A 13035-nucleotide genomic window follows, 5' to 3' on the forward strand; every position below is an offset into this window, starting at 1 on the left:
ACTATTCATCGCGGAAGGCAAAGTATTTTCGCCAACGCTTGCATAGCAGAACCGTTCGCGGTCTTTCTTCAAGATTTGTCCGGTTTTCTTTACAAATGGTCTTGTTTTGGTGGACAACGGCAGACGGCCGTGTCCCGCTTTTACACTCTAGCTGTTTTCATTTCATTCAACAGAAGGCTTACTGTCTTTCGGACTAAGCTAAAAATGCACCGTATGACAAAACTCTGCGTGACGGAACATAAGGTATTTTCTGCGCGGGGTGTGACGTCACACCTAGTGGCCTAGTTTCAGCGAGAATTGCTCATATGTGAAAATCAACCAGCACTTACTATTGGCGCGGGCGCCATCATCTTTTGCACTATTCATCTCAAGTTGTTATGTAAAAATTTTTAGAGGTCATTTCACTGGATTAAATATGGTACTGTAATATTCATTTCCATCAATTCCAATTAAAACAAAATTTAGTAACAAAGTTACAACTTCAGCTCTAATTTATTCGCAGCAGTTAAAAGATGTTTGGGACAGTTCTTAATGAACCTATATGATTTTTACTATATCTTGCTTAATTCAAATATGATTTCATTCGAAATTATGGCTTCATTATCAAGCTTGTTTGTGATTGAGTTTGAACGACCGCACATTTCGTAGTTACTCCTCCGTGATGGATCTTAGCTAGTGAAGTTGCAAAAAAGAACCACTGTATCTTCTTCTTTTATCTCCCAGCTGGTCTCGAGGTACAATACTGGTCTAATAAGCCATTCGTTGTAGGTTCGAGTCTCGGCTCAAGAGAGACTGTTACTGTCAGTGGGTTTGCTTTAGCCCCGCAATCGTCCTGTGCACTAAACAGTTGGCTGCGAAGTCTGTGTATGATAAATGGAAAGTCGAGTTCCGAATTGGAGTGTAGCACCAAGGCTTTGCTTTGCTTTCACCATGTTCAATGAACAACAATTCAATAGCTCCCGCTTTGTATAGCACGATAACGATGCCGGCTACGTCCTAACGGTCGGTTTGGGAACCTCTGTTTACCTCTGCATCTCTAACGACTATAACGGAAAGGAAAGTTTTTTTGTCACCGTGATTACTGACGGATTGTTGAATATTTTCACCACACGCCTATATATTGACTCTGCTGCTCTTCTCTACCGAGGCTCGTTAGTTACTCTGCCAAGTAGTTATAACTGCCTTGAAAGGTAATCATGACGATTTTTCTGGAATTTAGCATGAGGGAAGGCTCACAGTACGGGGATGGGAGGAGGGAACCTGAGAATAAACCCATGCGTAAAAGTCCTTCTGACATCGAACGGCTTGATTCTACTGAGAACCGCTTCACGGACTCTGTAACCTTGAGGTTACCAGCTTCCTATTTATGATGATAATTTCCTTAACAAAGGAAAAAAAAAACATGCGTCCCCATTTCAGCATAAAAACGTCGAACTTAAAAATAACCATGCGTCTCCTTCCTAGCATAGTTAATGGAGATGCCGTGATCCAGACTTTTAAATCCACACCATGTAATAAACGGTATCAATTTTCGACTCCATTCGAATGAGAAGGACAATAAAAGTGGTTTTCCTTAAGAGGGTCTCCTCAAAAGTCGGCCTCAAAAAAATGTTTTTTCTTATTTTTTTTTTTCGAGGTTAAAAGTGACACATGAAAATAACCTGCTCATCTAAAGATAAGTTGAGGCATGAGAAAAACATGTGTTTATGAAACATTGAAGCAAAATGGTGGACTTATTAACAATCTCGCACGGCGGCGGCTCGTACTAATATTTTAAACGCAAGAGCACTTTGTTCAATAATTTATGCTAACTTTATTTTCGGACATTTTTTTAATGAAAGTGCATATTTTTCTTGTGTGCTACAAGAGAAAAGGAAGGCCAAAATCGTGCACGCTTTTTATGTCGTTAACAACGAGCCGCTGTGTGAGAGTATTAATAAATCGATGAAAAATACCTATGCGTCCCCTTTTCAGTATTAAAACGTCGAACTTAAAAATAACAACGCGTCTCCTTTAAAAAAATTTAAAGGTGTTGCGGTGATTCAAATGTTCATGTTCATTCCATTGATAATGGTAATCAACTTTCGACTCCTTTCAAATAACAGGAAAGTTAAAAAAATATACTCTCCTCGTCAGTGGGCTTTAAAAAAGGTGCGCATGAGAAAAAGAAATGTTTCGAAGAAACTATAAAACAAAATGGCGGACTTATTAACATTCATGCACGGCAACTCGTGCTGGATTGGCGTGCGTGATTACAAAAAAAAACTGAAGAAAATTTTGTGTTTAACGCTTTTGATGCAAAAAAAGTTGCGATAATACGCTGTTTGAGTTGTTAGCGACGAGCCGCCGTGTGCGATAATATGTCTACCATTTTGTTTTTTAGCGATTTTTTTCTAGGTGGGGACATCCTTATAAGTCTCATGTTAAGTTCACGGTTGACCTGTGCTTGAGACTGTTAGTGAGACTTGAGACTGTTAGTGTCAGTAGGATCGTAGCGCTAGCCCCGAAATTGTTCTGTACACTAAACAGTCGGCTGCGAAGTCGGTGTATAAATAATCATAAGGTCAAGTTCCGAATCGGAATGTAGCACCAAGGCCTTGCTTTGCTTTTTAATGTCCAATTGATGAAAAGAAGTGAAATAATTAAATTTGGATAATTTTGGCCGTTGGACGACTTAGAAATTTGTGTTTAATTTTTTCTTATTCAGTAATACTGCCATTAAGCATCGAACTATTATGGAGGTTTTTATATCTGTGACTGTACAATTCGAAGATGGTCGGTCAAGCCTGATCGATCTAGCCATAGACTTGCTCTATGTATCGTAAAGTTTTTATCCTCACGATATTTATACTGAGAAAGTTTTTCGTGTCTAAAGAAAAAATTTCATGACCAGATTGCAGATAGAAATAGGGTATCGAACGTCTTCGTCAGTGGTTTTCTTCGACAGTTTTTCTGCAGCAATCTTATGCAAAAGGGGGCCGAAGAAAACCACTGACGAAGACGTTCGATACCCTACTTTATTTCCAGATTTTCCTTCAATGTAAAGCCTTTCGGTTCTACCAATACATTTTCTGAGGCAACCTGGTAACGTAATCGATTTCTTGTACTAGTAAGAGAAAGTCACAACTAACTGTTGCCGATAATGAATTAATAATTCTAATTGTTGATTTTTTGCCTTACATTTTTGTTAATGCTTTAGCATTGATATACCAAGATAAGATAGATGAGAACAAGACAGATGAGACAGATTGAAAACTCATGGTTAGTTACTTGATCGCATATCTTCCTGTTTCACGATTACCTTTTCATTATTGAAAGTTTTCTTTCTAAAATTTTATGTTATTAAAATACTAGAACAGAAACAATTGATATACAGTATACTAACGAAACTGAAACCTACTTTCCCCCCATTTCAGGTGGTATTCGTCGGAAACTTCCTGCGCGTCAACCCGATCTCGATGAAGCTGCTCGCGTACGCAATGGACTACTGGTCGAAGGGTACGCTCAAGGCTTTGTTCCTCGAGCACGAGGGCTATTTCGGTGCTATCGGTTGCCTGTTGCAGTTCAATGGGGAACTGAGCTCGCACGTCAACAGCGAAAGCGAACTGCTGGCTTAGATAGAGTGTGAACAAACTGATTTATAGATAGTTAGGGTAAGTTGCACCAACTCTACTACAAATCTTCATTCTCCTGGCACAGTGCGCGCCGCCGCCACTACAAAAATTTGTTAAAGCAAAAAAATAAATGACAGCGCAAAGCAGCAAAACGGCGGCAACCGACAATTATAAAAAAATATACATGATAGCAACATATTAGGGGTTCTAGGACTTAGAATAATATTTGAATGACTAAAGAAGAGACGGCAAGATTGTTATTGTATCGTTGGCGTACGGAGGTATGTGAATTTACTGCACACGACGGAGGCACCGTTTGAACGATCGACGAAGTAAAATGTTCAACACATTTTTATCAGCTTCGGGCGTGATTCTGTTCGTTCTTTATTTGGATTATTTTCAAGAATTTTTAATGTTGCCAAGAAATATAAACGATAGAGTACGAGAAAAACTTTAAGTATGTTTTATAATAGCTCAAACAATCAGTTTTTTTAGGTTTTAATTTTTACGAACGTAACAAAATCTAAAACGCGGTTCGAATAGACAGGTAATATTCCTTGTAGTGTTAAGTACAGTACGTTGAGGTTAGAAAATAAATATATGTGAGGTGAACAGTTGTAACATTTTGTTAGGTACATATTGATTCTTCTTTACTAGTACTATTATACGCGGTAAGCGTTATTTATTGCACAATATGGTTTGTCTGTTTGAAACATGGGAAACAATGTTGTTTTGAGGTGCAGGAATCAAAATGTTATGTGTAAGCTCTACTTTGTTATAGTACAATCATTGATTGGAAACAATTAATTCCAAGTAGTTTGAACTGTACATTACGCGATTGCAGGAAGCAAATCTATCAACTATATCATTTAAAGTATATATATATATATATATATATATATATATATATATATATATATATATATATATATATATATATATATATATATATATATATATATATATATATATATATATATATATATATATATATATATATATATATATATATATATATATATATATATATATATCAGACTAAAACCAAACCAAATGAGCTACTAAGTGCGATTGCATTTTATAAAGTACAGCAGTTTATCAACGAAGCTGAAACCATCCAAATTGCTGCTCCATTTAAACTCAATCATTTCACTTTCTTTTGTTTTTTGTCTACTGTCGATGTGTTGAATTTTTAAATTTTTACATGAATTAAACATCATTCTGATGAAATTTTCTTTTCTATTAAGGGTCCTCCATCGGATATTAAGTAAGCATCGCTAATTCAATTCTTTTGCATTTCGCTATATACTTAAAATGTAGTTTTTTTTGGAAAAAATATATTCAATCTCAGATATTGCAAAGAGCTGTAGTTTCGTCATTTTATTTGGAATATCACAATTTTTCCCACCGTAAATTGTTAAGTTGTTTTTTTTTTAATTACAAAGAATATTACAAATCTAATTCAAGTCCAATCTAACCTACATTTTTTATTGAATCAAGCATGTTTGTGTAGTTGACATTCAAATTTGAATTAAAAAGAAATGTTTAAAAAATGAAATTGTTTTAAAATCAATGTCAAAAGTATTGCAGACCTTTTTTATTGCGTGTAAGTTTTATTTACACACATCAATGCTTTGTAAATTTCCCATATCGATAAAATATTAATTGTTGCTGAAATTTTGCTGATGTGTTAGCTGGAACTCAAGGTTAAATTTTCTGTTGTTTTTATCACGAATATCTGCATATGTAAAAGTTAGATTTAAAACTTGAACCCTACTTGAACAAACATAATTTTCTATTTCGCATTATTTTGTGAAAAGCAAAACTTAAGATAAAGGTTTGTATAGAAACTTTTTGCGTAAAAGCTGATTGCCTTAAAAAATTAAAAACTTAAACAATTTCTGGAAATCTGTTAGATTATGAAGATGTACACAAATTTATCAGACACTTTCCACGAGCACCTTTTTGACAAATACTGGGTTATATTTTGTGAAATGTGTTAACAGAGCATTTAATAATCATGTTTTTTTGGAATGTTTTCTTATAGTGTTTTTTACTTCTGTTATTTTTTTTTATTCCATTTATATCCCATTACGTTCTACAATAAAAGGTTAGAATAAATGTGCTCGTAGTTTATAAGATACTGACTGAATTTAATAATTTGAAACATTTCAAATTCATTGATTCCTTGCGATTTGTTTATATCATTTGAAATGATTGGTTTTATCGGAATGACAACATCCTCAACTTTCGGCTTTTGTACATCACCTCTATTCCGAAAATATATTGAATGCATTTCAGTTATTTTCGTTTTTTTTTTAGAAACTGAAAGTGGTCATCTTCGAATTCAAAATGGTGTCCAGGGTCAATGCTTGGCTCCTATACATCATTTCGATTACGAAATATCCATATGTAGTAGTATTCGGTTATTTTCGGCTGTTTCCCAGAAGTTGCCATTTAACAATTCAAACTGGTGTCTGAGGTCAATTTTAAGCTACTTGCATCTGGATCCGGTGATACACATATTGGGTGGTATTTTGTCACTTCAGGCTTTTTTTCCAAAACCGTAAGTCGCCATCTTGGATTTTGAAAAAGGCATTAGGAGACAATTTCTGGCCTCTGAGCGTCAATCTGGTTGAAGAAACACTCATATTGGGTGGTATTTTGTCATTTTCGGCTGTTTTCTAGACACCGGAAGTTGCCATCTTATAATTCAAAATGTTGTTTGCAGAAAAAATGTTCAACGAAAAAAACTAGTTATTTTACACATTTAAGGCAAGTTTTCAATTTTTTTATCCATTTTTTGATGTTGCTTAAAAAGTATGCAATAAAAAAAAGCTATACCAAAAAAAGTCAAATAAAAATAAAATTCGGCCTTTCGTGATTCGGCCGATCGAATTTTCGGCCTTTCGTTAGTATTGAGATTCGGCCGTTTGTGTTTAGGCCGTTTGGAACTATCCCCATGAAAACCTTTCTCGGCCCCTAAAACCCCTACATACAAATTTTCACGTCGATCGGTTCGGTAGTTTCCGAGCCTATATGGATCAGACAGACAGACAGAACGGACTGCATTTTTATAGGTATAGAAGAAGAAGATTTTAGAAAATAAGACTACATGTTATAACTAGTTCCGTAATACATTAACTCGTATTGTGCCGTATATAAAAAAGCTACGTTGTGTCTGTATTCGTCTAACGCACTTCAAAATATTTTATACTTTCTAACGTTTCGTCACTTCGTCACTGATATTCTCAGGGTAACGTAGTTGTAGTTTGTTTTTCGAGGAGAAAAAATGGACACAGAGAAATATTCATCTGCATTTATTAAAAAGTGAATTTAGACATGAGAAACAAAATTTTTGACAAAGAAAAATGAAACAAAATGGCGGAGTTATTAACAATCACAAAAACTACTTAAGCTATGTGGTGTGCGTGCGGTTACATAACTTCATGAAAAGTCTCTTAGTTAAATTGTTTGTTATTTTTTTAACAATCGTTTCTTCCAGTCGTTTCGTAAATGGTTGTGTCTAAAATCCCTAAAGTTACAGTTTACATTGATACTTTAAAATGACACTCATCCATGCTAGCCAACCCTATTTTTCAAAACAACAACAAAAACATTGTCAGCGTAGTTGGTTGATAAGAGGGGCGGATGCCGGCGTGAAACCGGACAATCACAGCCCAAAGTGAGCGAACCGCGAGAGCCCTTGAAATTGTCGAATTGTGCGCGTGCTGCTGTGTGACCATTATATTTACTGCTTTGGCGGAGGAGAGTAATAAAAAAAGAGAGAGCGAGTTCGCTCTCCTTGTTTTGCTCTGGATTGCCGCTTCGATTTCTGTGTGCGTGTTGGTTTAGCTCGAACTCATCCTGGTCGTGCGAAGCGCGGCAGAGGGTAAACCGGGGAGCTTGGTTTTTCTCTGTGAGTTTCCCATTCTTGATCGAGCCTGTGTGTTGGGGTGGGGTGGGGTATGCTGTGGGGCACATGTGAGGTGGCAATACGCACAGCACTGGACCAGGAGTAAACCAGCCAGCCAGCCTTCATTAGTGATTCGAACGTCGGTCAGTGCGGTTGTCAGTGTGCTGCGATATCTCCGTCTGTGCGGTTTTTCGGTAATCTCACATATTCTCTGCAGGTGTGCGCCGGTGTTACTTTTGCTCTGTTTTTTTTTCGTGTCTTTTCGTGTGGACCAATACTATGGAAAAAGGAACAAAATTGCTGGACAATTCCGGAATCGAGTTTCAGTAAACCGGTAGTGGGGGCGCTTGTAGTGGTTGTCCATTGCATTTCGAACCGCGAAGAAAAAGTTGGAGAAAAATTTTAAATCGCAATAAGCTGTAATTACTTGTACATCGCTAGGTTGCCAGGGGGCGAAAAGCGGCGACGGAGGCAATGAGAGCCGGACATACGCAAAAACAGAAAATCGGCACACATACAGGAGACGGCACTGTGTGCTTGTGGCTGGGAAACAGTCACGACTTCCACCGGGAAGAAGCTATTCGTGTGCGTTTTCAGTTGACCCCTGAAGGGTGGGGTGCTATCTATAAAAAAGAAACGGGATGGTGCAGTGAAGTTGTGTATGGTTAGGAGTGCTATAGATCTACATATAGCATAAAGCATGGTCAAGGGCAGAGGAGTACAAGTCTAGAGCAAGATTGACTGTACACAGTGTGCGGTGACGCAAACAAGAGAGAAGAAGGGTGCTAGCGAGTTCTTTTTTGTGTCAAATAATGGCGGCTGAAATTGTACTTGCACAATTCGCACCGAAACCTTTAATGATTGCTCTTTAACAACAAGTGCTTGGATGAATTAAACTAATGTTTATTTTACAATTGAGCTGGATCAATGGGTGGGCATTTTCTGTAATGCGAATGCCGCTTGCAGCGATTCTGGTCCGAATCGTGTTTTCGATATCAAACTTGTGTTGTCAGACACTTTAGTGGGATTGCATGTGAGCCAGGCAGTTCCGAATATATCGAGTTTTCGTTAGGTGATACGCATTAGTAATAGTTTCAAGAGTAAGGCAACAAAGTTGGATGATTTGTTTACGCATCTATGATGAAATAATGTCAGTTATAGTATTGATTTTTTAGTTCGGAAATTACTGTGTTCTATAATTTTGTCCGCATTTGAGCTGCTACAGACATGAAGATGTTTCTGAGTTTGGCGTTTAGTAGAGTTTAAGCAGTTGGTTGATATTACCCAAAAGTATCGGAAGACTGATGTTGTATTTAAACTTACTGGAAATACTTCAAAGACTTGATAAGTGAATAATGATTGCAACGAAAGTTGATCAAAGAAATATTGCCATACACTATTACGATTGCAGTTTACTGGTCTTTCAAATTATTAGTATCGTTTTAGTTAATTTTATCTTTCGTTTTTTTTTTCAAACTGTTGGCGTTATTTCCATTATGTCGGATATTAATGTTTGATGAATTATTTGTAGCTCAAGTATTTTTTGACCATTTTAGCTACTTGATTCTATTGGTTTTGTTTTTTAAGCAATTAAAGGTTCTGTTTTATCAATTCTTTTTTTCAAGAAATGTCTTTGGTTTTAATTATTCAGTTCATCTATTTTTTTTCTATTATTAATATTTTGCAATTTGCCATTGATTTAGCATGTTTCTACTAACTTCACAAACTTCAATATCCGAATACAGGTCGGCTCGATTAGCCGAGATTCAATTATCCGGTTTTTAGACTCGATTATCCAGATTTTTTCTGCTGTTCGTTTTTAATTTATAATTTTACCTCTATTATCCCTTTCGGCATATTTTTTACCATTTATGTCCCTTTCGGCATGTTTGGGACGTGTCCTAATCAGGTGAAAATAATCAATGTCTTATTTAAGCAAAAGCAAAAAACTTCCCACGATTTTAACCCCTTTTCTCTTTAGAAATAATTTCTGGCTACGCCACTGCTTCATACAAGTAAAATAACAGAAGAAAATATTTATTTAATGTTCGTCGATCGCGAATTGAAATATTTTTTTTGTGATTCGATTATCCGGAGTGAAAAAAAATTCGATACTCCAAATAAGCGATTCCGACCTGTATTTAATATTCTAAAGGTTCACAGCTTAAGAAACAAAGAAGAAATATTGTTTGTTTTGTTTTTTTTTTTCTTATTTTAAGTACAGTTTGAATAAATGTTTTATCTATTTTGTGTCAACTCTTTTTTTTTAATTATGTGTGTATGTATTCGTAACTTTTTCTGCTTATCTATTTCTATTATTTGTGAGCACGTAGCTGACGCCGTTATCGATCTATACAAAGCGGAAGCTACTAAGTTCTTGTACATTGATGATGGTGAACTAAAACCAACTTGCAACTCTGAAGTGTGCGGTCGTCAAGCTCAAGCTGAAGTTTGGGATTCATGCTGATGAGTAAAATAACATCGAATGTTCCAAAAATACGCAAATATTTAATCAAACATTTTTTTATTTCAATGGAACTTTTTCCGCGTATTTGGTTCAGCAAGCTGAATATCTTCCGCCGATGGATAAAAATTTCAAAAATAATTTTCTTAAGAAGCGTATGCATTTTGAAATAGGTTTTATTTGTAGAATTGTAGTTAAAATAACTTTCAATTGTTTAAAAAAATTGAGAATGGATTGTAAAGAACTGATAATGTCTTGTAAAAAATTTTCACCGTCAGAAATTGTTTTTCTGACTACGAAAAATTCTAATTAACCCCAAATATGAGATTATAATAAAACTGTCGGTAAAAAAAACTTGGGTGGAGAAATGAAGAACAAATTTTTAGTGATAGTTAAATTTTGAAAAAAAAAACAATTTCAAAATTCAAAATGGTTTTAAACAATTCAGATATTTTTTTCGAACCGAAAAGTTTATAACGATAAATTTACGATTAAATGCATTTAGCATTCGTTTTTGTATTGATACAAACAAGCGTTGAATTCTCACTTGAAATTCAAGTTTTTTTTTTTTACGTAGAACTACGTCTCTCAGGAAGTTCAGCTAAACAGGGATATAACATGAAAGTTTAAAAACGGAAAAAGTGAAAAATATGTCTAATTTCGAATGCTAACAAGTCGGTTAGTTTTCAATGGATTCTTCTAATAATCCGCCCAAATGCAGAAAATTGTAATTTCATTATTCAAACTAGTGTACTATTGAAAATTGCCCTGTCAAGCCCTGTTGAAAAGTAAAATTCGAACTTTGATTGGTCACCTAATGCTTACTTTTCCAAGCACGGTCGACAGGATTATAGACCTGGTGAATCGGGGATGTACTGTTTGGCCTATACAAGAGCATGTTTCTGCCTAAATTAGCCATACTAGTTCTAGGCAGCGACTAGAACAGTTCACGCAAAACTTTTCGTTATTACTTTAGAAGCAATAGCGCAAAATTGCCTTTTAGGTAACAAATCCATTACTTAAAAGGCAATAAAATTCTTCCCCAGTCAAGTAACAACACATACTGTCATATATTTAGCACGTGTTACGGAAGTACGACTATCTAATAATGGTCGTTTCAACCACATGCAAAATTTTTTCTGTCGAAAAATGCTCCCTTTCCGTCTCAAGTCAAAAAAAAATCACACAGAGTCGCATATGTTGCACATGTTAGGCCTCTGCTAGGCTGTATGCCAACGCGAGCGATCGGGCGAGATTCTTGCCGTAAGTAAATGAACAGCCGTAAGTAGAGCTGTTCATTACCCTACGGCAGAAATCTCGCCCCATCGCTCGTGTTGACGTTCAGCCTGGCAGAGGCCTTACAAGTTTCTTCTAACGGGTGTTAATTAAAAAATGAGAATTTTTTCAATCAAATATAAAAAAAAATTTTTTTTTCATCGATTTCAGTATTTTTTATTAATAACATAATGTATTTTCTTCAAAAAAATATCAGTGAATGTTTGAGTAAGGGCCGTGGTCTGCTGTTCGACGCAACTTTGTTGCGATGCTCTCACAAGAACGTTGTACGGCACTTACGTCCATTTTCCGGATACAATTCCGGATTCTTGTAGTCAGTTGCTTTGTATCCTTGGCCCTCCAATTGTTTTTATATACTAGGGCACTGAGTGAGCCAAAGAAATCCTCTATTGGGCGGCACTGGGGCAAGTTTGTTAGGTTACGATCTTTCGGCACGAACGGTATCTTTTTCTCCTCAAGATACGCCAGCGTCTTCTTGGCGTAATTGGAAGACGCCTTGTCTGACCAGAAGACGTACTTCCCATCCGCGTGATGCTCGTTCAGGAACGGCAGCAGGGTTTTATCGAGGCACTCTTCTTGATAGATTTGTTGGTTCATTGCCAGATCGGCCTGAACCAAGGCTTTGTAATGCCCCGGTCGGAAATGGCGATGTACAACATAACTTTTTTTTCAAACTTGTGCTTGAACTTGTGTTTCACTTCAGGCGGTGTGGATGACTTGTCGCTGGAGTAGTAATTATCATTTCCTGGAATATGCGTTTTGGACAGCGGAAAATAGCTTTCGTCGTCCAGAACGAAAGACGTCCCGCGGTATTTTTTGGTCATCCACCGACACTGTGTTTTAACCGTCTCAATCTGCTCCTCCGTGTACTCCGGCGACCTCGTCTTCTTCCTGCAGACGATTCCTTCCATCTTGAGGGTCCGATGGATCAATACGTGGGAGCAGCCATATTTCCGACCGGCGTCACGCAGGCTGGTTGCGTCCTTGTTGTCAAACAGCTTCTTTACCGATGTCTTCCTCTGCTTCGTCATTATCGTCACCGGACGACCACTTCCGACCTTCCGCTCTACGTTCAGGGAACCCAGGATACGATATACCGTACTAACAGGTACATTTTCTTCCTTAAAATGTGTCACCGGGAACTTTTTCTTGCTGGAAATGCGTTTCGTAGAACCGTACAATGCGTTCGCGGAGCATGTGCTGTTTCGACGCCATCTTTGCTTTGACTAAATTCAAACTAGCAAAACCAAACACGCCTACTGTTTCTAGGGAGCCCAAAGAGCAATTTTCTTGGAGAAAAAAAATTTTACGCTCTGTATTTGAGTTACTGAAAGGTATTGAAAAAATTCTCATTTTTTATTTAACACCCGTTATCTCCAATTCATCCGGTGTGCGTGTTTTAGTTCGCTCGTTGCATGCATACGGAGTAGCGAAAAAATATGACAAGAGCTGCCAAGCAGCATTTTCCCCATCATAGAGTATGCAAACGTTGATGATTTCAAAGACTTGAAATGCGCCTTAAAATAACATCACGATCTGTAAACTGCGTTAGAGAAAACAAAAACATTCGCTTTCTTGCAAGCTATCTACAGCACATAATCATTGGTTCATGGAAACTCATTTGGACCTGTTTGAAAATACAAAACTTGTGCCCATCCAGAAGAATATTCGGAACTTCGGCAACTCTGGTAAGACAGTATTACATATTTCCATTTCAAGTAAACACTGGGGGACGAAACGAAAGT

The 13035-nt window shown here is 36.8% G+C and overlaps 2 protein-coding genes across 11 annotated transcripts in view; both read left to right on the top strand.

The window, feature by feature from the left end:
- The window catches only part of LOC129721053 (pantothenate kinase 3), a 78946-nt gene extending 74447 nt beyond the window's left edge, over positions 1–4499 (top strand). For all 9 annotated transcript variants that reach the window (XM_055673163.1, XM_055673160.1, XM_055673156.1 and 6 more), the window contains one exon: positions 3417–4499. In XM_055673163.1, coding sequence (XP_055529138.1) covers positions 3417–3617 — 201 coding nt within the window. In that variant the 3' untranslated portion in view covers positions 3618–4499. The remainder of the gene's footprint in view (positions 1–3416) is intronic.
- A 3108-nt stretch (positions 4500–7607) lies between these two features.
- The window catches only part of LOC129725769 (protein argonaute-2), a 126712-nt gene continuing 121284 nt past the window's right edge, over positions 7608–13035 (top strand). For both annotated transcript variants that reach the window (XM_055681944.1, XM_055681946.1), the window contains exon 1: positions 7608–7724. The gene's annotated coding sequence lies outside the window, so the exon portion shown is untranslated. The remainder of the gene's footprint in view (positions 7725–13035) is intronic.

Source organism: Wyeomyia smithii, chromosome 2 (assembly GCF_029784165.1).
Source record: "Wyeomyia smithii strain HCP4-BCI-WySm-NY-G18 chromosome 2, ASM2978416v1, whole genome shotgun sequence".
Classification (NCBI taxonomy): domain Eukaryota; kingdom Metazoa; phylum Arthropoda; class Insecta; order Diptera; family Culicidae; genus Wyeomyia; species Wyeomyia smithii.